Below are 26,098 nucleotides of genomic sequence, written 5' to 3'. Positions count from 1 at the left end.
GTCCCGCCGCCTGCCCGCCCTCCCGCGAGGCCGCGGCGGCACGAGATCTGCGCTTCGCGTCGCCTCCTTCCTCCCGCGGGCGGGCTTTCTCACCTTGTAAAAAGCCGTCTCTCGGCCGCTCCCGCCTCCTCCGCAGAATGTGAAATGGCGGTCGGCGAGGCGAGCGCGGGCACCGCAGCTCCGGCCGATCTCGCCTAGCGGCCAAGGCCCCCTGGCGCCCCTCTTCCGCAAGCCCGCCCAGGCCCATCCATGACATCGGCGCTCCGCCGATCTCTGCTCTGTCCCTCACTCAGGTGAACGTGCTCACCGGCCGAGTTATCGATTCCCCGCGCGCAGCGCAGACCCGGCTTCCGCCGGCCTCCTCCCTGGCTGTGTGCGGGGTGGGGAAGAAAATACCTTTTCGACCCCAGTCACCGGGTCCCGCTCGGGCGCCCGCCCCGCTCCCCTCCCTTTCCCGCCGCGCCCCCTCCCCCAACTAGTCGGCCCTCCCTCTTCCACTCACTACCCCTTCTCCCCTCCCCCAGTGGTTGCGTCCGTGACATCATCATCATGGCAACAAGAGCTGCAGCCTGGGACCGTGGAGCCCGTGTGATTCCCGGCGGCGGCGGCAGTGGCGGCAGCACCAACACCAGCACCGACGAAAGCGCGAGGGCTTCTCTCCTGCTGCCCCTCGCCTGGTGCTCTTGAGCAGGCGGCAGCAACAGTGCCAGCACCACCCCGCCCGCCGCCGCTCGCGGTGTCTGGGCTGAGGGGAGGGGGACGAGTCGAGGAGGAGGGGGCGCCGCCGCTGCTGCTGTGGGGCCGCGCTGCGGAAGGAGCCGCCGCCGCCGCTCGCTGCTGCCGCTGCCGCTGCCGTTGCCAAGTCGCCAGAGAAGAGAAGGCGGTGGCGGCGGCGGCGAACATGTTTTCAGTGCGGATAGTGACTGCCGACTACTACATGGCCAGCCCGCTGCAGGGACTGGATATCTGCCAATGCCCCCTCACCCAGGCCCCTGTCAAGAAGGTGCCGGTGGTGCGAATCTTCGGAGCGACCCCGGCAGGTAAGCGGGCGCGGGGCGCGGGCGGGAGCCGGCGGGACGCCCGGGCTGCCCTCCCCGCCGCGCGCACGCCGGCGCCGGCCCTCTTGGCGGCTCGCTGCGGCGATCCGCCTCCCCTCCGCCCTCCTCGCCTTTCCCGTGCGTGACAGGAGGCACAAAATTGTGGGTCCGCGCGAGCGCTGCGCCCCCGGGGTGGGAAGGCGGCGGGCGCCGAGTGTTTACACTGCGTGCGCCGGCGGGGAAAAGGGTTAGCATTCCGGGTCGCGGGCTGGGGGTGCATGCCCCGGCGGGGAGAGGGGTTAGCACTCCGGGTCGCGGGCTGGGGGTGGGGGCGTGCGCAGGCGGGGAGAGGGGTTAGCACTCCGGGTCGCGGGCTGTGGGGGCGTGCGCCGGCGGGGAGAGGGGTTAGCACTCCGGGTCGCGTGTTGGGGGGGCGTGAGCCGGCGGGGAGAGGGGTTAGCACTCCGGGTCGAGGGCTGGGGGTGCGTGCGCCCACGAGCGCGGCTCTGGCCGGCATCTGAGCCTAGTGCCTCTCCAAGTCCTCGGCGGCCCGGTTCGCGGGGCTCTGCGTGGAGGCTGCGCGCTGGTGGACACCCTCTGTTTCTCCCGAGTGCCCCTTTCTGGAAATATCTTTAAGGAGCATCATGTGTGGGTTCTGCTGTCAGTGGCTCTTCAACGCCTCTTCTCACCCGCGCTCTCCTCGGCCGCTTCCGGAGATGCAGTGGGCTGAAGAGAGACGCCTGGGGCCACATTATCTTTCTCTTTGAAGTGACCATGTGGCTGGGCTGTGAACGCAGGTCGTGACTTTTAGAGTTTAATGTCCCAGAGTCTGGCGACGGGGTAGCCGCCTCAGGTGCAGTGATTTCAAGGAAATGTGCATCCATGAAAGGAGGAAATGCATGTATATGTCGCCAAACGTAAAACATCCCACTTCATTGGGTGAGGTCCTTAGGGCCCGCAGCAAAGCCAAGCAACACAATTACGAAAAAATGCCCTTAAAGCTGGGTTGTAGGACTGCGTTTTAAACACACGTATATTTAAAAAAACAAGGCTGTTTCGAAGAATGAGTGGCGTGGGGAGGCAGCAGTGGTTCAAGTTCTGTTCCTAAAAGCTGTTGGGAATTTGAAAGATTGTGGCTGAATTTACGAAGTGCTTTTAATTGTCTTTGCTTTCCTACATGCTTTGCACTGCTTATATGAAATCATGGAACTACTTCTTAGAAAGGGCTGCTCTTCCCTCTAATTATATGCCCTATGGAATTTTAGGTAGCGTTTCCCACTTGATGCTCCTTGCCCTGGTCACGTTCATCTTATTACTACCATCAGTTTCTGTGGACTACCAAGATAGTAGCAATTTCCCAAACGCAAGCAGTCATTCCAAGCAGTTATCTTTTAATGTAAATTCTTTTTGTTAAAATATAGATGTTTTTAGTACGAGTTGGTTGATTGGTCCTTTTTAAAATAGTGAAAGAGGTTTGATGATATGGACTTTGTAAAGTGGGGAATTAGAACACTGGTAACAATTTGTTGCAAGTGTAACACTTGAAACTTTGAAGCCTGGAAACTAGAAGCAATTAAGAGTGAAGGCTAGATTTTTTTTCTTGTCCTTTTCAATATGGTGCTATCTTTGTTTCTAACTTGGAATGTCAGTGAAATATACTGTTTGTTCTCAAATCAGGTGCAGAGAAAGAATAAATAGTGAAGTTGCTATAGCTCTGTTCAGTTTGATCTCCATTATACAGTGGTATGATATGAGATACCTTGGCATTTCTATATTACAGTATGCATGATTTGGGTTACTCCTCTAAACAGTCTTATTTTCTCTGCACAAGAGAAATTAAATATATATCCCTTAGTGATTTTCAAATTCTGTTTTATAGGGTAGTTATGTTTGTAAAAGAAAGTAAATTTCACAGGGAGCCAGCAGTAAATCTGTGGAAAAATTATTAAAGTATAAAGAATATGACATAGTGTGTCAATTAAACAAAAAATAAAGACCTGTGAACTATTTTAGAAGAAATATTCCTTTCTTCCTGGACATCTTAAACAAGATTACCAATCTCTTCCACCTTAAAAAAATTTTTTTAATATACCTTAAAATGTATGTTTGTATATTATTAATGAATTAAAAAACAAAACTTTATTTGTGAATATATTGGAAGATATAAAACTTGATACAGAGAAGCCCACACTTCAAGTTCTTAAAGATTACCAAGTTTTGTTTGCTATAAATGTAGTTCACAGTTTTGAACAAAAAATTTTGTTTACTGAACAAGTGAAAAAATTTGAAGTCAATGAAATACATTTAGAGTTTACAGCTTTTAGAAATCAAGCCAGCGTTTCTAGCATGTCAAAAACAGTAAAGTGAGAACAAATTTAAAAAACTGTAAGATTATCTGCTTTTGAATTCTCACCCAAAGAAAACTAGTCCCGTCTATATAGTAGAATGAAGCTTAAAAATAGTTGACATAAAAAGAGAGGGTCAGTCTGGCTTAGTCAAAGTCTGAATGCTGAAATTTTTAAAGATATTTATTATCTAAAGTAAAACTGTTTACATACTTACTAGTAAGTAAAATAAATTAGTAAATAAATTCATAACACACGATAAACTTAGGTTATGTATAGTACCTTAAACTAATGTTTTCCCTATATATTAGTTTATTTTGAAAGTCCTTAATTTTTGCACTTAGAGGAAAGATTTTTTTAAACTGAGTTTACTTTCTCAAATAATGTGGCCTTTTCTGATTTGTTATCAATTCTGAGCCAATTGGTTTTGTACATTTTTACTAGTCATTTTTTTTAAATGATTGCATAAAAAGTAGTTTTCTGTTTTAGAAAACAGTCCAGTTGACTCTGATTGTCCAGTGAGTTGAGGGCACATCTTGAGTAATTTAAGAAGTAAATTAATGTCTTGGGTTTAAAATTCTTATATCTTAAATTGGTGAAATTTTCAAAGATAAAGTGACATTCAAATTTGAATGGTAAATCCTGATGGACTTAATCCTTGCTGATTGAGGATATTAATTTCTGAGAAAATCCTTTTCATTTTCTTAATGTAACTAATAGAATTATTTTTAAGAAACAACTAGAAACCTCTTTTGTTTTTCTTTCACTCATTTTTGGAATGCCTTAAGCCTTGTTTTGACATAACAATGTATTGTGCAATGTAAACATTTTGGTAACTTATTTTACTGGAGGAAAGAAAGGATATAAATAACTGAAGTGTGGGATATTTCAATATGGGTGTGACTTCTCTGGGAATTCACTTCAGATTAAACCCTTGGCTTTATTGTGAGATCTGACTCAGGTGGACCTGGGAAATTGTCCAGTTTCCACATCCTCTTCTTGCTTAGTTGCTTGATGTAACTTGCTTCATGGTGAGTTTAGATAGCTTTCTCAGTTTTCTCTCCACCAGGCACCAGGTTAAACAGAATTATCCTTTCAAAAAGTTTCCTGCTGAGATGCAGGGTAGGAGTAATAAGAAAAGTGTGTGTGAGATGTTCACAAAGCAAGTAATTAAACAAAGTAGGCCAAACAGACTATAGAGGGAGCTGCTTGTCTCGAGATTATTGGAAGTAACTCTGCCAATTCTCTTTTAAGTCCCCCCAGCTAGTAGACTGTTCACTAACTTTTAAGCGTAAAATCAATTTTTTCCAAAAATGGAACTCAGTGACTTTGAAATGCTATATCAATTTACGTAATAGCTTAGTAACCTCACTGTTTTTCTGTAGATTTGAAATGCGTACTGTTTGAAATCATTTACCAATAGCTCAAGAGTACAGTAATTTCTCTAATAAAAGTCTTACGCATTGGCTTTTTTTTTTTTGCTAAAATATTTGAAAATATTTTCAGATCTCATAATACCTATTTGATATAATTATTAAAAAGTTTTAGTGACTTACCACACACAAAATTAGTCACTTTAGTAGGTCAAGTCTGAGTGTTAGGGTTTTGTGGGTTTTTTTGATATTTGATTCAAAATCACAATCAGTAAATCAGAGGCTTACGCAGAAGCCCTCTTAAATCTATGGACACAGCAGAGTCTGCTAATATGATTGCTTTTATTCAGGTAACATTTAATGAGAACCTCCCATGACTAATGAGTTATTTTTTTTCAGTGCCATTTTTAAGAACAATTTTTAACCTCCAGATTTTACAGTGTGGCAGAAATGATTAACATATAAACTTCAGTCAAAAGTAGTTTTATAAGAATATAGGAGAAATGTGTATCAGACAAAAGACTCACAGGAGGACATGTTCACCTAGCAGGTAAAAGGGGGAGTCAGGGAAGGCTTCATGAAGGAAGTATGGATTAAGTTACTTTAAAAGAATTGAAAAATTCTGAGAGGAACAGATACAAGGCAATTCACAAAGAGAATTATTCTCTTCTTGGCAGGGCAGCTTGGCAATACTATAGAATCCTTGAAATTTTTTTCTCCCAATAGTTGTAGTTTTAGGGATTTTAATCCATGAATATAAATCTTTTGGCAAAATCTGAGTATCTTTTGAATCATCTAATTCTTTTCATTATCCATTGCCACCCTAAACTGTTTTGGACACCTTTATAACAGTAGCTCCTAATCTTGACCTACCTCAATCCACACTGTCCCTTTTAATCTATTTTTCCATATTGGATCTTTTAAAATTCCATTAAAGGGTTCTTTTCAAATTGCAAACCTGATTTTATCACCCTACTACTTGATAGTTCCATAGCTTCCATTGCATTTAGGATAAGGGCAAAGCTACATGTCTTAAGTGGTGGTGTCTACTTGTCTTACAGAGTCTTGCATAGTCTGACCCCACCTTCCTATTCAATCATGGCTTCAGCCATGTTCTTCTTGCCTTGCCTTTTGGGTTCCAACTATATTGACCTTATTTCAGTCCCTTACTCTTGCCATGCTCCCTCCCACAATGAGGCCTTTGTACCTGCTGTTCCCTATGCCTAAAATGTTTTTCCTTTTCTTTCACCTAAACTCCATATATCTTTCCTCAGGGAAGCCTTCCTTATCCTAAGACTCTCAAAGCTCATAGACTCTCCTTTATAGAACTTGTGACAGTTGTGATCTTCTATATGTTGGATACTGTCTGTTTTACCCAGTAACCTCTGTAAATTCTGGTAATCGTTTTTTGCTCACTATTATGCAACCAGGGCTTCACACACAGTGCTTGAAACACAAACATTTGTTGTAGGAATTAATAGACAAAAACCACCCCAAATGTCCAACAGTTGGGAAATGGTTACATGAATTGTACATATTCGCATAGTAGAATTTGTCATTAATAGCAAGTTTTAGAAGGATATATAATAATATAAGAAAGTGCGTCAGTATTTTATATGAAAAAACTCAGCTTACAAAAGAATCACTTTATGCAGAGGAAAAATATCACCAAGGTATAAAATTGTTTTTTTCGGGGAGGCGTTATTTGTATTTTGCAGATTTCCTACAGAGAATGTGTATTGAATTTATTGGGGGTGGGGATGGAGGAGATGTGTACAAAATTAAAAACTGGCTTTATGGTTCAAAAATACAGATCTTTGAGTTGATGTTTATATTAGGCTCTGAAATAAGTGTCAACCAAAATGCGTGGCTGCTTGATAATAGTATTGAGCCTGAATATATACATACAGTTGCATAATTATTTTTAAACTAAAGTCAGTAACTTCTGGTTTTGCTATAGCTATTCATATGTAAACTGATTTAATTTTAAATTGTTTCGAAAAGTAGTTTAGCAGTGAAACAGCAGAGGCCAGAAACTGACTCAAATCTATAGAAGAATTTAGTATATGATAATGGATGTTACTTTACATATTAGTAGGGAAAAGAATTATTATTTAGTCACATGAAAAAATTAAAAAGTTGGCTTTCAGATGAGAGAAAGTCTTTAAATATAAAAACAAAAAAACACAAGATAATTATTTTTAATATGATCTCTAAGTGCCAGGGCCTTTCAAAGTGTAAAACAGAAATGAAGTCATATTTCTAAATTTTAAAACATGAAAATAAAATTCTCTACAGAATTCTCTACAGAAAAAAATATCCATGAGCTGAATTTAAAAAGGAAGCAAACAAAACTTGTATCCTTTTCATACGACTAATTTCCTTTTAATATGTAAAGAGCTGCTAGAAAATAATTCAGTAGAAAACAGAGAATTCATATGAAGAGATGTGCAGTTATATTTATAATGAAGATGTAAATTAAACTGATTATTTACCATATCATCTATCAATTTAGGAAAGGTTGATTATATGTGTAACTTGCGGGGAATAACAAAGTATAACTTGGGGAGAATGAGAAAGGGAAGTAGGCATTCTCATACATTGCTAGTGGGAATAGCAAGTGTTCATCTACTATGTAAAGCAATTTGGAATTGTGTTCAAAATTAAAAATACACATATTTTCATCTAGAAGTTTCATCCTAGAATTTTATCTTCTAACAGGTGTTATATTTATATCAATTGAATATGTAAGAATATTTGTGGTATCATTACTTGTCATTGAAAAGATTGGAAGGAACCTAAACACAATCAGTAAGGGAGTGGTGAAATAATTAATGGTATATATTTATTCAATGGGAATTCTATACAGCCCTTAAAAATAATGAGGCAATACTGTGTGTGCTGCTGTGTGGCCATGTCTAAGATATATTAAAAAAAAAAAAGACAAGACATAAAATTCTATATATAGTATACTCCCATTTGTGTGGTAAAAAGTGTGTTTGTGTGTGTGTGTGTGTATGGAAATGTACATGAGCTTTTGGTAATAGTAGTTGTTTCTAGTAAGGGGAATGGATTGCCTAGAGAACAAAGGTGGGAGACTAACTTTTTTTAGTATACTATTTGGTAATTATAAAAATTTTTTATTATATGCATGTAATACCTGTTCAAAATTAATTTTTTTTGTTGTGTTGTGCCTGCAGGAATTGGTAAAGAAAACAATAATAAAAGGCCATAGAGTGGTAAACAGTTGTTCAACAATTACTGAAATGCTGTGTTTAATTTTAGGTTTTGCTATAGGTCTTCTAGATCGGAGCTTCCATTTAGCATTACATGGCTTACTGGAAGGTGATCCTGGTGGAATAGGGTCTGAAGGGAGATTGTGGGATTCCTGTAAGCAATTAACATGATGAGCAATACCCACAATACTGCTCCTTTTGATATTTTAAGTGCATTGAAGGAGGTACTTTACTACTTGCAATTTACTTCAACCAGTCACAGAGTGTACAGCTGCCTTTTTTGGTGATGAGATCATGGAACTTCTATAGGAGATTGTACTTTGGGCGCTTGAAGAGCATGTTACCTACTGCAGGGTACAGCCCACTGACAGTGAGATGATAGAGTAGCAGGGATAATGTCTTGGGGGGCACAACTTTACACTTGAATCTCCTTTATTTGCCTGTATGGATCCTCCTAGCCACGTGTGTCTTATGTGCCGTTTTATCTTGCTGCAAAGCAGCGGCCCAATAGTGCATGTAGTTTCTACAAAAGTAAGGCATCAGTGTTATTTTGAAAAATTGTTTCTGATGTGAAAAAGTCTGGATTTGAAATGCATTTCTATGTTTGGAAACTTCATTTAAATTTTAATTTCTCTCTTATAATTACATAAAGAAAATATACCAAGTACCACTTAGGTGCCTCTAAATGCCTTCTTGTTGGCCAGTGTGCTGAAAGTAATATTTACAATGTGAGAAACATTTAAAAACAGTAGAAATCAAACAAAAAACACCTGAAATCTTGATTAATAGGCTGAAAGATTTGTCCAGTATCCTATAGTTGATTGATTGGGATATGGGATATGATATGGGACTGGGATATGAAAACTGGGTATCTTGACTCTTATTGCCTCACATCACCCACACCCCAAATCGGTGGAAAAACTGGAAAAAGGCATTGATGATTATTAAAATATGAAAATATAGAGGAACTGAATGCACATAGTTTAGGAATTTTTGAGGACCAGCTGTATCCAATAGTGCTTAGAATCTTTGTAGAATAGATTATAATAGGGAGTGTGATTGTAGCTATTGTTTTATAGAAAAGAATAACAAATGAAAAACTATAGTAAGTGGAATTTAGAACAGTATATGAACAAAAATGGGTACTGGAGTTGTTTATGAACACGTTTCCAAAACTGTATCAGGGTATCTTTCACATTCCTCTGGTTTTGTATGTTTTTGCTGGTTTTGCTTTTGATTGGATTAGACTATCTTCACTTTAAGATAATTGGAAAATGATTTGGACTTATGTAGCTCTAGATATTTCAAAGGTATCCTTAGAAACTTGTTAAGAAATAGGATAAGTATGGGTTATATCTCTGGTACCTGGCTGCAGTTTGAACACCTCAGTGATCTTAAGTAAAAGAGAAAATAATTAGAAATAAAATATAGTGAATTTTGGGTAAAACTGTGATAACTTCTAGCTTGAAGGTAAGATACAAAGGCAAGAATAGATGTCCTAGGTGACTTTAAAAAATTCACTGTCCAAAAATAAAATGGATACATTTTTGAGAACAAAGCAAATTATTAGAAAAAGTAATATCCTTTTGATGACAGTCATCAGATTGACGTCAATGTGTTTTTTTGAGGGGTGGGGTGGGGTGGGTTTTTTTTTTTTTTGTAAACTCAAGTTTTCCATGATCTTCTGTATTTCTTCTAATTCTCTATAGATATTTTTAATATTTCACTTTTTTTTAACTACAAAAAAAAATTTGTTGCCTAATTAGTATTGGCAAACTGGACTGTTTTCTGTGGCAGAAACTGAATCTATCCCTAGTGAAATAGATCCTGAGACACTAAGGGTGGTAATTGACATTGGAAAATTGTAGGGTTTTTTGGCCCAATCCTTTCTTTCTTTTTTTTTTTTAAAGATGATAGTTGTTGAAAATAATAAGGATTTGAAGTCAGTTTCCTTGGGGGAAGTTACTTAATTTTCTTTGGGTTGAAGAACATTTACTATATAAAAAAAAAAAAAATCAAATAATAAAAGAAAGCGTGTTACCTCAAAAATGCTTGTGTAATATATAACAGTCTAACAAGAGTTTCCTATTTTCTTCTATTTATTCTAATTACCAAGGAAATATAACAAGAATTAAAAAGAAGTAACTTATTTTGCATTATATATTTACACTTCAAAGTAATTTCTATATTAAATTAGGTTTTGTTTGAGATGGTGAAATGAAAGACTTTGTAAAAATACATGTTGATATGTGAAAAAAATGTAAAGTTAAAACATGTTGGCATACTCCTAGTTTCTCAGAATAAGAAAATGACTAATCTAAATTTCATTTCAGAATTAAAACCAAGACAAGCCACATAAAAGCAACCTAAAAATTAAACTGTCATCATATTATTTGTTTTAAAACTATGGAATAATATATCTGAGGAAGATTTCTCTCAAAATTGTTTTTCTCAATTTCAAGTAAGTAATTTATTTTGGTTAATATATTGGGGATGAGGGGGGTGGGGGTAAGCCTTGGTAATGAAATTGGTAAATCCTACTCATCCTTAAAATACCAATTCAGATATCAGCCTCTTAAATGCCTTCTGTGATTCCTTTGCCCGCTCCCTAAAAATTATCTACTTGGTTTCCGATAGTCCTTGCACATTGCTGTTAAAGGACTTAATACACTGAGTTTAGGAACAATTATATGGCACTATCTTCCTGTGCCTCCACCCCTCTTACCCCCATATCCTTTGCACTGCCTTCCACTGCTGAGAGACCCTTGGCAAATTATTTTACTAATGTGAACCTTTATTTCCTCCTCTATAAAATGAGTTTGAATAGTCTATCTTATTAGAATTTACGATTAAATATGATCAGCAAAAATATCTGGTATATATAGCATAAACACTACTTTCTTTATCCTCTGTATCCAAAACCTGCCACTCATACGTACTTAGCACTCTTCAAAATGTTTCAGTTGAACTGAAATGAAAAATGGAAATTTCATAATTTTTTCATTCTTCACAACAGAACAAACTAAAATACCTGCACATTGTTGTGTAAGGCTATTTACAGTGGGCAGCTGACCCATATGTTTACAGGTTAGGGAATTACTGTTTAAACACTTTTTAAAAATTGACTATTTTTGTAAGTATATACATAGAAAAGTGTCCAGACCTAATCTTGCCTTCAAAAAGAACAGTGTTAAGCTGTTGATCAAATAGTAACTACTGATTTCTTAATACTGCGGATTAGATTATGTGCACATAATGTGAAAGAACTTTATTTTCCAAAGCTATAAATAGTGCTGCCTTTTTAAAAAGATAATGGTAGGACATGTGGAAAGTGTAAGTGCCAAAAGTCACAGTAAAGGTGACAATAGGATTTGTTATCTTCTTGTTTCTAATCTCTTGTGAATTCATAACATGCACAAAAATTGAGGTACTGGGTTTTAAACCTATTTGGATTACTGAATATGGACCAAATGAATTCATTATTGCCTAGAAATTCATTTCTCTTCATCTGCTTTTTCTATATATATTTCCAGGTGTTGCTTTGTTTAGTTATACTTACTGTCTTTTAATTTTTTTCATAAAGTTATTAGATTTTCAAATTAATTTTGATGAATCACACCTCAATTAGTGATGCTTAGTGATTTAAAAATGGAAGCCAGATTAGTGAAAATACCTTAATTTTATAGCATGTCATTAACAATGGTTGTAACCATTTATTGAGCCCTATTTTATACTGTTATCGCAAGTATTTAATCTTCACAACTATAAAACAGGCACTATTATTCCCATTTTACAGATGAGGAAATGAGGCATGGAGATGTTAACTTTTGCCTGTGTTCAGTGATTTACCTCATAGCTTGTGAGGATTAAAAATACAGAATAGAAGCAGTAGAGAAGCAGAATCTGATCATTTCTATTTCTGGAATTTGATATTACTATTCATTATTTCAGAATAATAACCATGAATCTATTCCTGTTCACCATTTTTGTGTATGTGAAGGTATATCTCTGCTTACCCTCTTTTTTCCTGAACAAGATTAATGTCTCCTCTGAAATTCATGTTTCCATTTGGATGGAATTATTCATCTTGTGTATATGTTCATAAGGTGTTAGTAGGATTTTAATATCATTCTGATATAAAATATCATTAATGTTAAACAAATAACCTGAAACTATTCTCAGTGTAAAAATGTAAAAGCAGGAGCAGATAAACAAAAAAATTTCCAGTCCTATTGCTATTGCTATTGGTTTCAGTTTTTGCATAGCAAACCTCCCCAAAACTTAATGGTATAAAACAATAGCTGCATATTGTTGGTGATTCTGGGATGGGCCCAGTGAAGCAATTGAACTGTTGTTTCTGGCTAGGCCTGCTTATATGATGCCAATGAGCTGAGACATCAATTGGAAACTTTTTGGTTTAGGATGGCTTCCCTCATATGCCTGGATATTTTTGCTGACTGATGGCTGCAGTGGTGGAGGGCCCTGTATCTTGAGCAGGCTAGTCTTCATTTGGAAACATTAGTAGTAAGGTTTACAAGAACAGCTAGTAAAAGCAGACCCATATATTTTCTCTTATCCTATTGGCAAAACAAATCACATCCAGAAACCCAGAGTCATTGTAAGAAAGTTTTCTAAGTGACTCATAGGGAACCATTACTGTAACAATCTACTATAAAACTGTAGTTGGCCATTTTTGAGGAAATGTTAGCCTGTGTTAGTTTTCTGCTCTGAAAAGTTGTATAAGTTACTTACATAATTGTTACCAACACTTCAAATATAGTTAAATTCCTGGTTTTTGCTTGTTTTATTCCATTCTCATCATTCCCTAGCATCATTCTTGGTTCACTTTATCCAAAAATATTTACTGAGTGCCCGTTAATGCTCTATAAGGTATCAGCCAATGGAGAAAGACTATTGTACTCATCCAGATTTCTTAAACTTGTTTATCTGCATCATTATATGAACAGATTATAATTTTTTTAAATGACCAACAATCCATAGAAAGCTAAATATATTTTAATGCTACTTTTTAAATATGTCTTACAAGGATTTCTTCAAGTGAGACAAACTGTAACATAGACGTTGTTTTGATCTGTACTCCCACCAGCAATCTTTGCCAATAGTAGACAAAAATATGGAATTTAGTGTAGTTTTAATTTGCATTTCTTTTATTGTGAGTAAGATTGAGAACTTTATACTTGAAAACCATTTGTATTGTACATTTTCAATGTACTTGTTTATCTTTTACCCTTTTTTTCTGTTCAGTCTTCCTGATATTAGGAAAATTGCGTTCTGTCAACTGAGTTGCAAATATTTTCCCCATTTATTCTTATGACTGGTGTCTTTTATTTAAATAATTTTTTTCATTAGATAAAAACTGTTTACATTCTTTTAGATCACATTTAGTTAAGTATAAGCCATGGAAATAAATGGAAAAGAATCTAACTTTACCACATTTCAGTTAGGAGCTTACTTCTTAAACAACCCTTCACTTAAAATGACCAGTTTCAAAGGGATTCTATCTTTGATTTACTTATCTTTGATTTACTTATCTAGGTTTTGTTCTATCACTAGAACCACGCCTTTCGAAAGACCACTCCAGTAATAGGATCTTTCTTTGGAGAGCTAGAGATGATTAGATTGTGTAGTATAGGTAGAAAATACTTTGCATTTCTTAAATTGTTAATGTTGTTTGAGTCTTGTCTCAAGTTTGTGTGTGTGTGTAATGTATACAATACTTACATATACATGTAGTGGTGCTACTTCAAATGGTGTTGTGAATCATATACCTTTTTATCCTATCTTTCTTTACCTAATCAACCATAACACTATATTAAGATGGCTAGATTAAGTTGGCTAGACTAGGTTAGCCAAGTCAAATTAGACTTTACCTAGTTGACCACATAAAAGTACAAAACAGATTATGGTTAACTACAAAGAAGGTGACAGAGGTATTTGTGACCTCTTATGAAGCATCTGACATTATGAAGTACTTTGACGTCTTACCTTGACTACTACGGACAGAGATTTTACTTCTTATCTTGATTACTATGGAAATGGCAACGCCAGGTAGATTCAGGTGTTTTGAGTCATTTCATGTGATTTTTAAATGTTTTTTAAGTTGCTAAGTCCTTTCTTCGTATATAACTTCCCCTGTAGCATCAAAAAAGCAAGAGCAAATGAGAAATCTTAAGTAATATATAGTGGGGAATGGTAAAAACCAGTTTTTTGCCATGTTTTATATCATTTTTAATTTTTCAGTGATTGAGGTATTGTTTTGGGTCTGCTATATAACAATATTTGTGTAAATATGTAGATGGCAAAAAAGGTTTTTCATTTATTTGATACCAAATTGTTAGTTTACTATTATTTTATTACTTTATCCTTATAAAGTTTTTTAAAACCATTTGTGAGATTGTAATACATCTCAAAGAATGTACATGTAGTACTATAATTTTCCCTCCTGAAAAACTGATATTAAAATGATGGGATATCTTATATAAATTATTTCATAAAGGAAATATTTATTTATTTATTTATGTACTTATGTACTTAATCTCATCTATTATGGAATAAGGTGGTTTCCCACTTGGTTTTGTTCTTTGTTTTGTATCTAATTGTTTTAACATTTACATTTTAATGTATTTGGTACATAAAAGCAATGTCGTTTATAGCAGCACTTTTTAAACTATTTTTGATGGGTAATCAGTTTTTTCTGATAGTTTAAAAATACATTGAAAGTGAATGAGAAGAAATAGAAAAAATCAGCAAGCAGCATACAGATTCCCTTTTTATAAATTATTAAACACATACAGAATTCCTTTTTCTAATTGTTATGTGTGTTTTTAAGTGCTTCAAGTTTTACACTTGTAGACCTATAACAAACAAGTAATTCATATAGTACATTTGATAGCATTATAGATCATTTTTTAAATCAAACTAAAGGGATCCTTTTTAACACTTCCCTTATTGAATACTATTTTTTGCTTCATGTAAAAATTACAGTGCCCTTTTAGTTTGATCATTTTCATAATCATTGCCTATCACTACTTTTAAACCATTTTATATTGTTTCATTATTTCCACCCATCTGAGGATCTTTTCAAATAGTAAAAATTTATTAAAATTGATGTATTTGACTTTTACTTTTATAATTATATACTTTTTAATAATTTTATTTTACCTTTTTAGTTTTTGAAGTACAGACATTGCTTTATTTTTTTTAAGCCATTCATATAGAAATGTAGTTCTAATTATAAAATTCAAGGACAGACAAAAGAGTAATTTCTAATTGTTAGATGTTAAACTGTACTGTATTCTCTCTGAAAAATTTTAGCTAATGTGTCAAATTTCATTAAAGCGATTTGGACTCAATTTTATATTAATTTAGTGTGGAACACCATCATTAATCAATTTATAACATACAACATATACCTATTCTTTCAGTTCTTTTTCTGGTTGACTAAGATATTACTTTTTAGGACATATCATTTGGATTACTTTTATGAAACTTTGGATATCTGGAAAATAGTTTTTGTTACATATGTATGCTAATCACATCAGACTGAATATAATATTCTTTTACCTCAGGCTTTCCCTTAAATTTTTTTCCCCATTTCCCTGAACTCACGATTCTGCTTGAAACAGATCCCTAAACTTGTGACAATGAAGAAAGCACTTGATCAAGATTTAGGACCATTGGGATCTGTTCCCAGGCTGACTACTTGATACAATGAGAAAATTCTACATTTGTGGTTTTTTTTTTAAGTGTTTTTTTTTAACAGCATGATGATTCAAACTATATGTATGCTATGAAATAATTATTTGTATCTAAATCAAGGTAATTAACATATCTATCACCTCACATAACTTTGTCGTGAGAGTGCTTAGTAGGTACTTTAAGCAATATTCAAGTAATAGAGTATTATATTTTTTCACCACTATTCCTTGTATATCCTTGTCCCTTTCCTTCACCCCTTCCTTTTAGTCTCAGAGCCATTTAGTCTCTCAGCCATTTATTGATATCCATGATTTCTGAAAGTATGTTTAGGTTTCCAAATGATCTGCTATGTAAATATCTAGTGTTTGATTTTTATCATTCTGACTTTACTGCACACAATTCTTTCAAATTCCCTCCATTTAAAAAAAAACAACCAAATTTCATTCTTTCTCATGGTTGTAAAATAGTCCAGGGTATATACTTACCACATCCAATTGTCTGTTAGTGGACATTTAGGCTGTATATATATCCTAGCTGTTGTACACAATGCTGCTATGAATATACTGGTTTTTTTGCTGATTATTTCATATTCTGTGTTTATATGCCCAAGAATGGGATTGCTGGTTGTATGGTATTTCCATGTTTGGTTTTTTTTTTTTAAAGATTTATTTATTTGTGCATATAGAACTGGGGTACAGGCCAGAGGCTCAGGGGCCGTGAGAGGCTTCACCAGAGACAGAGCGGGGAACAGAACAGTCAGATCAACGAAGTACACTGCTGAGGGGAGCAGCGGGCGGGTCAGTAGAGGTCTGCCACGCCATGTGGTCACCTCCGGGGCAGGCGGGAATCAAACTCATGCGGAAGCGGCTTTAGATTCTCGGTGCTGGGCTTTAACCCGCTACGCCACCAGGGAGGGCCCCATGTTTGGTTTTTTAAGGTAAATCTAATTCTTTCCATAATGATAACACCAGTTGACATTCTCACCACAACCTTTCCAACACTTGTTGTGGGCGTCTTTTTAATAATGTGGCTATTCTCATCAGTGTGAGATAGACAATTTTTTTTTTAAAGATGTATTTATTCATATAGAACTGGGGTACAGGCCAGACATGTGGAGGGCGAGAGGATTCACCAGAGACAGAGCGGGGAGCAAAACAGGCAGATCCAGGAAGTGCACTGCTGAGGGGAGCAGCGGGAGGGTCAGGAGAGGTCTGCCACGCCATGTGGTCATCTCCCGGGCAGGCAGGATCGAACTCATGCGGAAGTGGCTTTTTGCTTCTTTGTGCTGTGCTTTAACCCGCTGCGCCACCAGGGAGGGCCATGAGATAGACAGTTTTAATCTGTCTCTCAGTAGAAATGATAAGCAGATTTTTCATTTACCTTTCATATGCCAGTATTCCTCATTCTGTGCCCTCCATCTCTGCACTTTTCTAATAGTGCACCCTGTGTCTTGAATGCCCTAATCCAGTGAGTATGGGTCTCCGTACCCTGATACTGGCATGAGCTGGATTTAGTAGTTGTAGGGACTTCTGCAAAGTAACCCTTCTCCTGCTGTAAAGTTTTACTGCCCTGTTAATCTCTTTCTGAATATAGTTCACTTAAAGCTTTTCTACCCCTTTCATTGGATTGATGTTCCTACTGTGTGCTGTGGCCCTGTTTTTCCCTCAGGGATTACCTGACTTTTTATTTTTCTTTCTATAGCAGTTGGTAACTAGAGGAAGCAAGCCCAGCATATTTGCTTGGCTGTCATCTTGTTAGATCTTCAAATTTTTTTTAACATTATTCTTGTGTCTTTTATTGATTAGCGCTTTTGATGTAGAGCTGCTGGTACATTTATTTTAGGGTAGTTCTCTTATACCTAGGATTGTTACTACCACTCCATTCTTATTTTTTCTAAAGAACTGCCCATTATTTGTGGATTGGATCATATTTCTTTATAACCTGTCTTTCCTCTTATTTTTAATTTTGCCCTTTTGTATTCTTGGTGTACATTTTTGCTTCCTCCTCCTACATTGTTAAATTTTTCTGTAATATTGATTCTTTTTTTTCTCATTTCTAGTGATGATTTTAATTTTGTACATAGCCCTTTTTTCTAATCTCAAGAGTTCTATTTAGATCTTATTCTACATGTCTTTTTATTATTCCTTTTTGTTCTTTTAAACTGATCCTCTTATGAAAGATTCTTTGCAGACTTCATTTTCTTGTATCTTATTGAGCAACTTATACTTCCATGTTTTTCCTGTTTCTTAATGTCAATTATTAGATATTCTTTTCAGCGTTTTAAGGTTTTTTATTCTATGTTGCTGAATATTTATATAGGTCCATACTTACTAACCTATGAACAACAGGCTATTTTATGCAACATTGTGTTTACCGATAAACCAAATGTTTTCTTCATTTTTTAAGTGTAAGCTGATGGAATTGCTCTTCCAGATATACAGAGCTAAAAAGGGTGCATACCCACTGGGGTGAAAACATTCATCTATTATACCTCTAGAATTGAAGCTTTAGAGTTTTCCCCTGTTCTCACTTTACAGTCTCACTGTGATGTATGAGCAAAGTTATGAAATATATTAATAGATGTTTAGTTAGTGCCACTCTAAGTTGTATTTCCCTACTTGTTATGAGCAAAGACTAATCGCTTTTTGTTTTTCTGGACAATTTTAGCCTCGGTTAACTTCCTAACTTTATTCACTTGGAAGTGAGATAAAGACAGAACATCAGTTGCGTAGTCAAACACCATTGCTTTTGGTAAAAGTGATTTGTGATCAGTAAGTTATATATGGACTGGGAGGACTATGAGTGAATGAATTATAAAATCATGGTAGGAGGTTACAGCTTTGGCTTCTCTCAGTGTGGGAATTCTTGTTAATTGATTGCTATTTGGTACTTCTGTGCTAGGGTAGCTACTACACTGATACCTGTGATCTTCTATTGACCTGCCATGGGTGAGTGGAAGGAAGAATTTTTTCCTACATTGCTTTGAAAACTCCTGAAAAGTAACTACCTGACACTTACTGACATTTTATTTCATGTTTTCTATTCAGCTAAGTGTAACTAGTATGTATTGTGATTGGTTTGGGTCACAAGAGTCTCAGTGTCTAGTTGGTCTAATATGGAATGTTTTGTGTTTTCTGATTTAAAATTTTTTTGATTTGTTTTTAATATTTGATGAGTGAATCTGTATTCATTGCATATTCTTTACAAGTATTTTAAAGAATTTTCAATTGTAATTTAAATATATTACATCATTTACATGATTTATATAATGTAGAATATTAAATTCAAATTATGTAGAATAAATATTAGTATCTATAGTACACATAGATTAAGGAATAATATTAACAACCATCTATCCCAGGATAACAAGTGGAACATTAGAGATAACTTTGAAGTCCCTGATTGCCACTGCCTGTCCTAATTTTGTTTCCTAGTCATGGTGAATCTTTATCTTTAATTGTTTATTCCTAAACAACATATTGTTTAGTTTTATATTTTCATAAAATATGAGGGAGGGGTATTAAAGTCTCCCAACTTGTGGATTTCTCTACTTTTCTTTTGGTTCTAATCTTTGTATTTAAAGCAATGTTAGGTCCATATATAGGATTATAATGTCTTCTTGGTGAAATGGCCTCTTTATCCCCAGTAATAGTCCTTGTTCTGAAGTCTTTCTTGTTATTAACATAACCTCTACAGGTTTTTTTTGGGCTAGCTAGTGTTAACTGGCATATCTGATCAAGAATTAAGAGGGGTCCAAGATACTACCTTCTTGCAAGATAATTCCACTTGTCACAAATTTTATAGTTATTTGATAGATATTGAATTCCAGGATCTCTACCTTATTACATATTAATAAAAAGGAACTAGGGTGATGGCTGCAGGGCAGTTATTAAAAAATAAGTTCAGAGTTAGCTATCCCAACAAAGACCCCATTATATCTTTTCTCAGCGTTGTACTTTCAAACCATTTATGTTTTTATATTTGAAATGGTTTCTTGAACAGTATGTAGTTGGACTTGCTTTTTTGTTTAGCTACTCTGACGGTCTCTGTATTTTATGGTGTGGTTAGTGTTTAAATTTAATGTAATTAGTAATGTAGTTGTGCTATATTATGCTATGTGCTAGTTATTTTCTATTCTTTTGCTTCTTTTTTCCTCTGTTGGATTATTTGGAATCTTTAGAATTTTGGAATTTGGAAAATTATTCTACCACTTGCTTATTTATTTACACCTGTGCTTAAAATTAGTGTAGTGATGAGCTGAGGTTTAGAATATACATTGTATCTAATCACATACAGTACTACATAGCTTCATATATACTTACATCTGTATATACTCATCGTTAGTGCTTTTGTTACGAATTTTACTTTCATTTATGCTATCAACACATACATTGCTACTGTGTTTCTTTAAGAGCAGTTACTAATCAGTTACATCTTTATGTCATTTCTAGTGTTGATACAATGAGTTATCTCAGTTTTTGTTTTTCTGACAGACTTTTGATAAAATATTTTACCGTAATGTAGAATTGTAGATTGCTTTTTTTCTTTCAATACTTACAAAAAATGTCACTTTGTTGTATGTCTGTCGCAGTTTTGCTCACTTCTTTTTTTTAAATAAAGATTTATTTATGCATACAAGAACTGGGGTATAAGCCAGAGGTGTTGGGGGCGGGGGGTTAGAGGATTACCAGAAACAAATTGGGGAACAGAATAGGCAGATCCACTGAAATACACTGCTGAGGGGAGCAGCGGCTAGATCAGAGGTATGCCATGCATGTGGGCCAGCTCTCTGGCAGGGGATTGAACTTGTGCTGCAGTAGCTGCAGTCAGCTTCAAAGTGCTACACTTTACCCCATTGTACCACCAGGGAGGGCCCTTGCTATAATTCTTATCTTTGATTCTTTATTAGTGAAGTAATATTTATTTTTGGCTACCTTTAAGATTTATCTGTGTTTAGAATTTATATGTTTTTACTTGTAAATATGATGTGTCTATTTTCTTTAATATTCTTGCAACATCTTGATTCTGTCAGTTTGACATCTTTAATTTTGGAAAATTCTTGCAATTATATCATTATATATTTCTTTTTAATTTGTCCTCCCTTTCTTTTATTGTATTTACATGTATGTGAAGTCTTAAGGTATATCTCAACTTTTGTATGAATTTGTTCTGGGTTTTTTCCTCTGCTGTCTTTTGGTTTGCTTTTTTGTTTGCTTGTGTTTTGTTTTCCTTATAGGAGATTTATTTAATGAGATTTCCTTGATGATAAGTAGTGGTGTTGCTACGCATCAAGTATTGATATTTCAAGAGGGTGAAACTAATATACTTTTTGAGCATGTCCTGAGATAATTTCAAATTATAAGTAAAATGTAAGTTCATAATTTTTGTTGTAACTAAGAAAAGTCCGATTAGAGTTGGGGCCCACAAGATAATGACGTAGTAGTATAAAGGTTGTAAAGATAGACTTTAATTTAGTAATTTGAATTTAGGAACTTAGCAATTTGAGTTCTTAATATCAATTTGAGTTCTCAATATCAAGAATGTCTTATTTCATCTATAAGTTATAATTCATAGATTTTTATTCTGAGTTATGCTTCTGTTATTATTTTAAATATTTAAATTAGAAAAATACTTTTTTTTTTTTTAAAGATTTATTTGTGCATACAGAACTGGGGTACAGGCCAGAGGCTCAGGGGCGGTGAGAGGCTTCACCAGAGACAAAGTGGGGAACAGAACAGGCAGATCGACGAAGTACACTGCTGAGGGGAGCAGCGGGTGGGTCAGGAGAGGTCTGCCACACCATGTGGTCACCTCCAGGGCAGGCGGGAATCGAACTCATGCGGAAGCAGCTTTAGATTCTCAGTGCTGTGCTTTCACCCGCTGCGCCACCAGGGAGGGCCTAGAAAAATACATTTTATCAAGCAGCTAGACTCATATTTACTTTCCTGGAACTATGTAGAAATAAATAATATATGAGATATAACACAAGTAAGAAATGAACAATGTTTTGTTTCTTTTAATTGAGAAAGTGGTTTAAAAGTATAAATAGGATGCCTTTTAAGGAAGAGATATAATTTATACATAGAAGATTTAAGGTTACTAAAAACTAATAGACCAACTAATGTAAATATAGAATAAACAAAACTTGGAAATTCAGAGTGGAACAACTTTTTGTTGTGTTTGAGTTCATCAGTAGTGATAAATGAGACAATTTATTTTCTTTTAAGAATTATGATAGATGAGTAAAAGTAAATGTTATATCAAAGTAAGAAAGTAGTCTAGTATTTATCATTTACATCAATTGAGGGGAATCATATTTACTGAAGAATCTTTGAGTATGTCTGAAACTTTTAAAAAAACATTCTTTACATTGCAATCTGAAATTTCATGCTGTAGAATTGGTAGTAAACTTAAAAGTTGTTTGGGTGAACTGGTTCATGTAAGATCTAGTCCTTACATAGTCAGATACCATGTCATGATACATTGTAATGTATCACAAAGAGTTTTTTATTTGACACATGTTTCAGTAGTAGTTGGCAGATTTTGAAATGAGGTCTCCAAGTTGATATTAAAAAATAGCCATATTGAAGGATAAGAAGCCAGACGCATGAATCATTTGCTTTTGGGGCAGATTCTTTTTAAAAAATTATTGTGAGTGGTTTCTTGTTTAGTGTGTTAAATTCTTACAACAGTCCCAGAATATATTTAAGTGCACAGAGTTTTCTCAACAACTAGACTCTTTTTGGCTCTACATTTCCCATTGTAAAAATAAGATAAGGAATTGCTTTTCTTTGGGAAAAAAGAGGACTCTTAAGGGGGTCAGAGTACAAACCAGTTGTGCAGTAACTGGAATTATTACACTCTTTGACATACATGGTGTTGTACTGTATAGCTTGGTGACTTTAATTCACATTGTGTTTCATATTCAAACCTCGCTAAGAAAGTATCCTAAAAATTTTTATCACAGGAAAAAATTTGCAACTTAGTGTGGTGACAGGTATTACTAGATCTATTGTTGTGATGATTTTGCAATATATATAAATATATATTACTATACACCTGAACTTATTACATTGATAATATCTCAATAGGAAAAAAATTACAGATATTTTAAATTACTTAGAAGTAATTGGAACCTTGCATGTGTAAACACACACAGAGGGAAAAAAAAAAAACGGAAAGTACATAGTGTTCTTTTATCCTAATATGGCTTTCTCAGTAATTATACTTTGACATATTGTAAGACTTTGGTAATTACTTATTGAAGAAAAGAAGAACAGATATGGAGTATCTGATACCGTATTGTCCCTCATGAAATGTTTGAAGAATGAATAGCATTCCTTTCTTTGTGTATAATCTTAAAAATGGATAACAATCCCTTACATCAAGACTGGTCTTTCAAAACCATTTTCTATCCATTGCCATTGTTACTGCTTTAGTTAAGATTTCGTTATTTTTCCTTGGACCATTGAAAGACCCTCTGAGCTTGCCTTTCATTTTACCTCTTTGCAAACACACCCCTTAAAATGTCATTAGAACAATCTTTCTATAATCCAGATTTCAACCCAAGCATTGACATGTAGTAGAGTTAAAGGAAAACAGGTAAAAAATATTGCTCATTAATGTTAAATATATGAATATTTACATCTGTATGACATATATAGCCTGATATTTAGTCATCCAAAATCTTAGTTAGAAAAAAAAGAATAAAATGTTCTGCTGCTTAAGTGAAGACAACCAGTTTCAGATCAGTTTGTTATAGTATAAAAAGTAAACAACAACAAAAAAACAGAATGTGAAATTTTTATCTCTAGGTACTAAATTTGAGTTATGTTACCTTTTTGAATCTTTTATTTAATAAAAGTATTACTTTTTAATTAGGGAAAAATGAATTAACCAAAACATAGCATCTGTCTTCATTATCTTCCTGCTTGAAGCCATCTGTAATTTCCCATGTTCTACAGAGGCATTTCCCAAAAAGTGGTCATGAATATACCTGCTTTAAAATCAACTAGGATACCGGCCCTCCCTGGTGGCGCAGCAGGGTAAAGCACAGCACTGAGAATCTAAAGCCGCTTCCACATGAGTTCAATTCCCACCTGTCCCGGAGGTGACCTCATGGTGTGGCAGACCTCTCCTGACCTGCCCGCTGCTCCCCTCAGCAGTGTACTTCGTCGATCTGCCTGTTCTGTTCCCTGCTCTGTCTGTGGTGAAGCCTCTCACCGCCCCTGAGCCTCTGGCCTGTACCACAGATCTGTGTGTACAAATAAATAAATCTTAAAAAAAAAAAATCAACTAGGATACCCACTAAAAATATGGGCTCTTGGGATCCAACCCAGACATATCAAATAAACTGTTGGGCTTGTCCTGAGTGTGCACTGCTAGCAAGTGCCACCAATGATTTTTAAAGATCTCAAATGGACTTGAGTAGAAAGAAAAATTCCAGATAACACAAAACTTCCATGATCTAGTTAGTATCTGGATACTTTCCCAATTTGATTTTCTTCCTGCCTAAGCACTTTTCAGTCTTTACTTGTTCTTTCTCTTATACATTATCTCATGACTTTGCATTTGCTTTTAGTTTAAGGAAAGCAGGAACTTTGACTAGTCTAGATATGGAATATCTGATATCATATTGTCCCTCATGGAATGTTTGAAGAATGAATAGCATTCCTCTGTATGGCATGATCATGCCCACTTGGTGATCTCTTTGTTTTATTTTAATTAATTTGCTTTTAATTGTACCTATAGTAGGACACTCCCATCAGGTATTGCTGCAGCAGTGCATCCACCACTAACTCCATAGTCTACCACCATAGACCATTCTTCTACTTTCCCTCTCTGCTCTTTTCTTTCCCCACCCTCTCTGGATATGCTTCTATTCTGTAGTCCTTTTTTTTTTTTTAAGGTTCATTTATGTATGCATACAGAACTGGGGTATAGGCCAAAGGTTGCAGGGATGGTAAGAGGATTCGACACACACAGAGCAGGGAGCAGAACAGGCAGATAGATGAAGTACACTGCTGAGGGGAGCAGCAGGTGGGTCAGGAGAGGTCTGCCGTGCCATGTGGGTCACCTCCGGGGCTGCCGGGAATTAAACTCATTCTGAAGTGGCTTTAGCTTCTTAATGCTGTGCCACCAGGGAGGGCCTCTGTAGTCAGTTTTGAAGGGTTAGTTTTTACGCTTGTTTTTGTCCGACTCTTAGTTATTCTGTGAATTTCTTCATTTTAAAATTGTCCAGAGAGACCGCACTTCCATTGTGAGGCTTTCCTAATTTTCTTAATCAGTCTTTTGTGCTTCCAGATGTACCTTGTACCTCTGATAGAGCAATTTTTACATTAACTTGCAAATTTTTGTTTTGGAGGAGTTGCTGTGGTTTTATTTGTCAAAGTTCCCTGTTGCCCTGTTGCAGTGTTAAGTATTCATGAGGGGGCAGATCAGTATGCTGCTAGTCTTTTTTTTTTTTTTTTAAAGATTTATTTATGCATACAGAACTGGGGTACAGGCCAGAAGTGCAGGCCTCTGGCGAGAGGCTTCACCAGAGACAGAGTGGGGAGCAGAACAGGCAGGATCAACGAAGTACACTGCTGAGGGGAGCAGCGGGCGGGTCAGGAGAGGTCTGCCACGCCATGTGGTCTCCTCCGGGGCAGGCGGGGATCGAACTCATTCGGAAGTGGCTTTAGCTTCTCAGTGCTGTGCTTTAACCCGCTGCGCCACCAGGGAGGGCCCGCTGCTAGTCTTTTTGTCCTTTGTGCTTCATGCCTGGACTTGCAATGAAAATTAGGGGGAAAACTCAATAAGGTAGCAGTCCACTTATGTGATGTACCTAAAATAGTCAAATTCATAAAGAAAAAAGATAGATTAAGGGTTGGAAAATGGAGAGATTGAAATTCATTGCTTAATAGGTACAGGATTTCAGTGTAGGAAAAATGGAAAATGCTGGAGTTGGAGAGTGATAATAGTTGCTCAGCAGTCAATATTTGTACTTTAAAAAAAATTATAATAGTTTATTTTTACATATTTTTGTGCATTTTTCCATTCAGTTGCAATTTCCTTGGTTTTCCCATCACCAAATCATCCATGTGCCATCACCATAGTCCAGTGCATTTCCCTTCCCCCACTGTTTTTGATCCCATTCCCCACTCTCCCCCCCCCCCAAACACAAAATGTCTCTGGTACATATATCTGTTCATCATTATCACTATTTTCTTGCCTGTTCCGTTATATTCCTGCTATGAGAGAAACAATCCGGTATTTTTCCTTTTTTTTTTTCTGACTTATTTCACTAAGCACGATCTTTTCCAGCTCCATCCATGTTGCTGCAAAAGACATGTTCTTTTTCATGGTTGCTGAGTAATATTCCATTGTGTATATGTACCACATCTTTT

The 26,098-nt window shown here is 36.3% G+C and overlaps 1 protein-coding gene across 2 annotated transcripts in view; it reads left to right on the top strand.

Annotated features, from left to right (window-relative positions):
- Window positions 1-93: 93 nt before the first annotated feature.
- REV3L (REV3-like, polymerase (DNA directed), zeta, catalytic subunit) overlaps window positions 94-26,098 on the top strand; it is a 133,670-nt gene continuing 107,665 nt past the window's right edge. Inside the window, exons 1-3 of one of the 2 annotated variants that reach the window (XM_004673774.2) lie at window positions 94-159; window positions 525-1,040; window positions 10,325-10,452. Coding sequence is in view for 1 of the 2 variants with exons in the window: in XM_012722936.1 (XP_012578390.1) it covers window positions 902-1,040 (139 nt within the window). In the remaining variant the exon portion in view is untranslated. The remainder of the gene's footprint in view (window positions 160-524; window positions 1,041-10,324; window positions 10,453-26,098) is intronic. The other variant, XM_012722936.1, reaches the window with a different exon arrangement.

The sequence above is a fragment of the Condylura cristata genome, unplaced genomic scaffold, assembly GCF_000260355.1.
Source record: "Condylura cristata isolate star-nosed mole 26May11 unplaced genomic scaffold, ConCri1.0 scaffold00001, whole genome shotgun sequence".
Lineage (NCBI taxonomy): Eukaryota > Metazoa > Chordata > Mammalia > Eulipotyphla > Talpidae > Condylura > Condylura cristata.
This window is presented reverse-complemented; position numbering and strand designations above follow the sequence as displayed.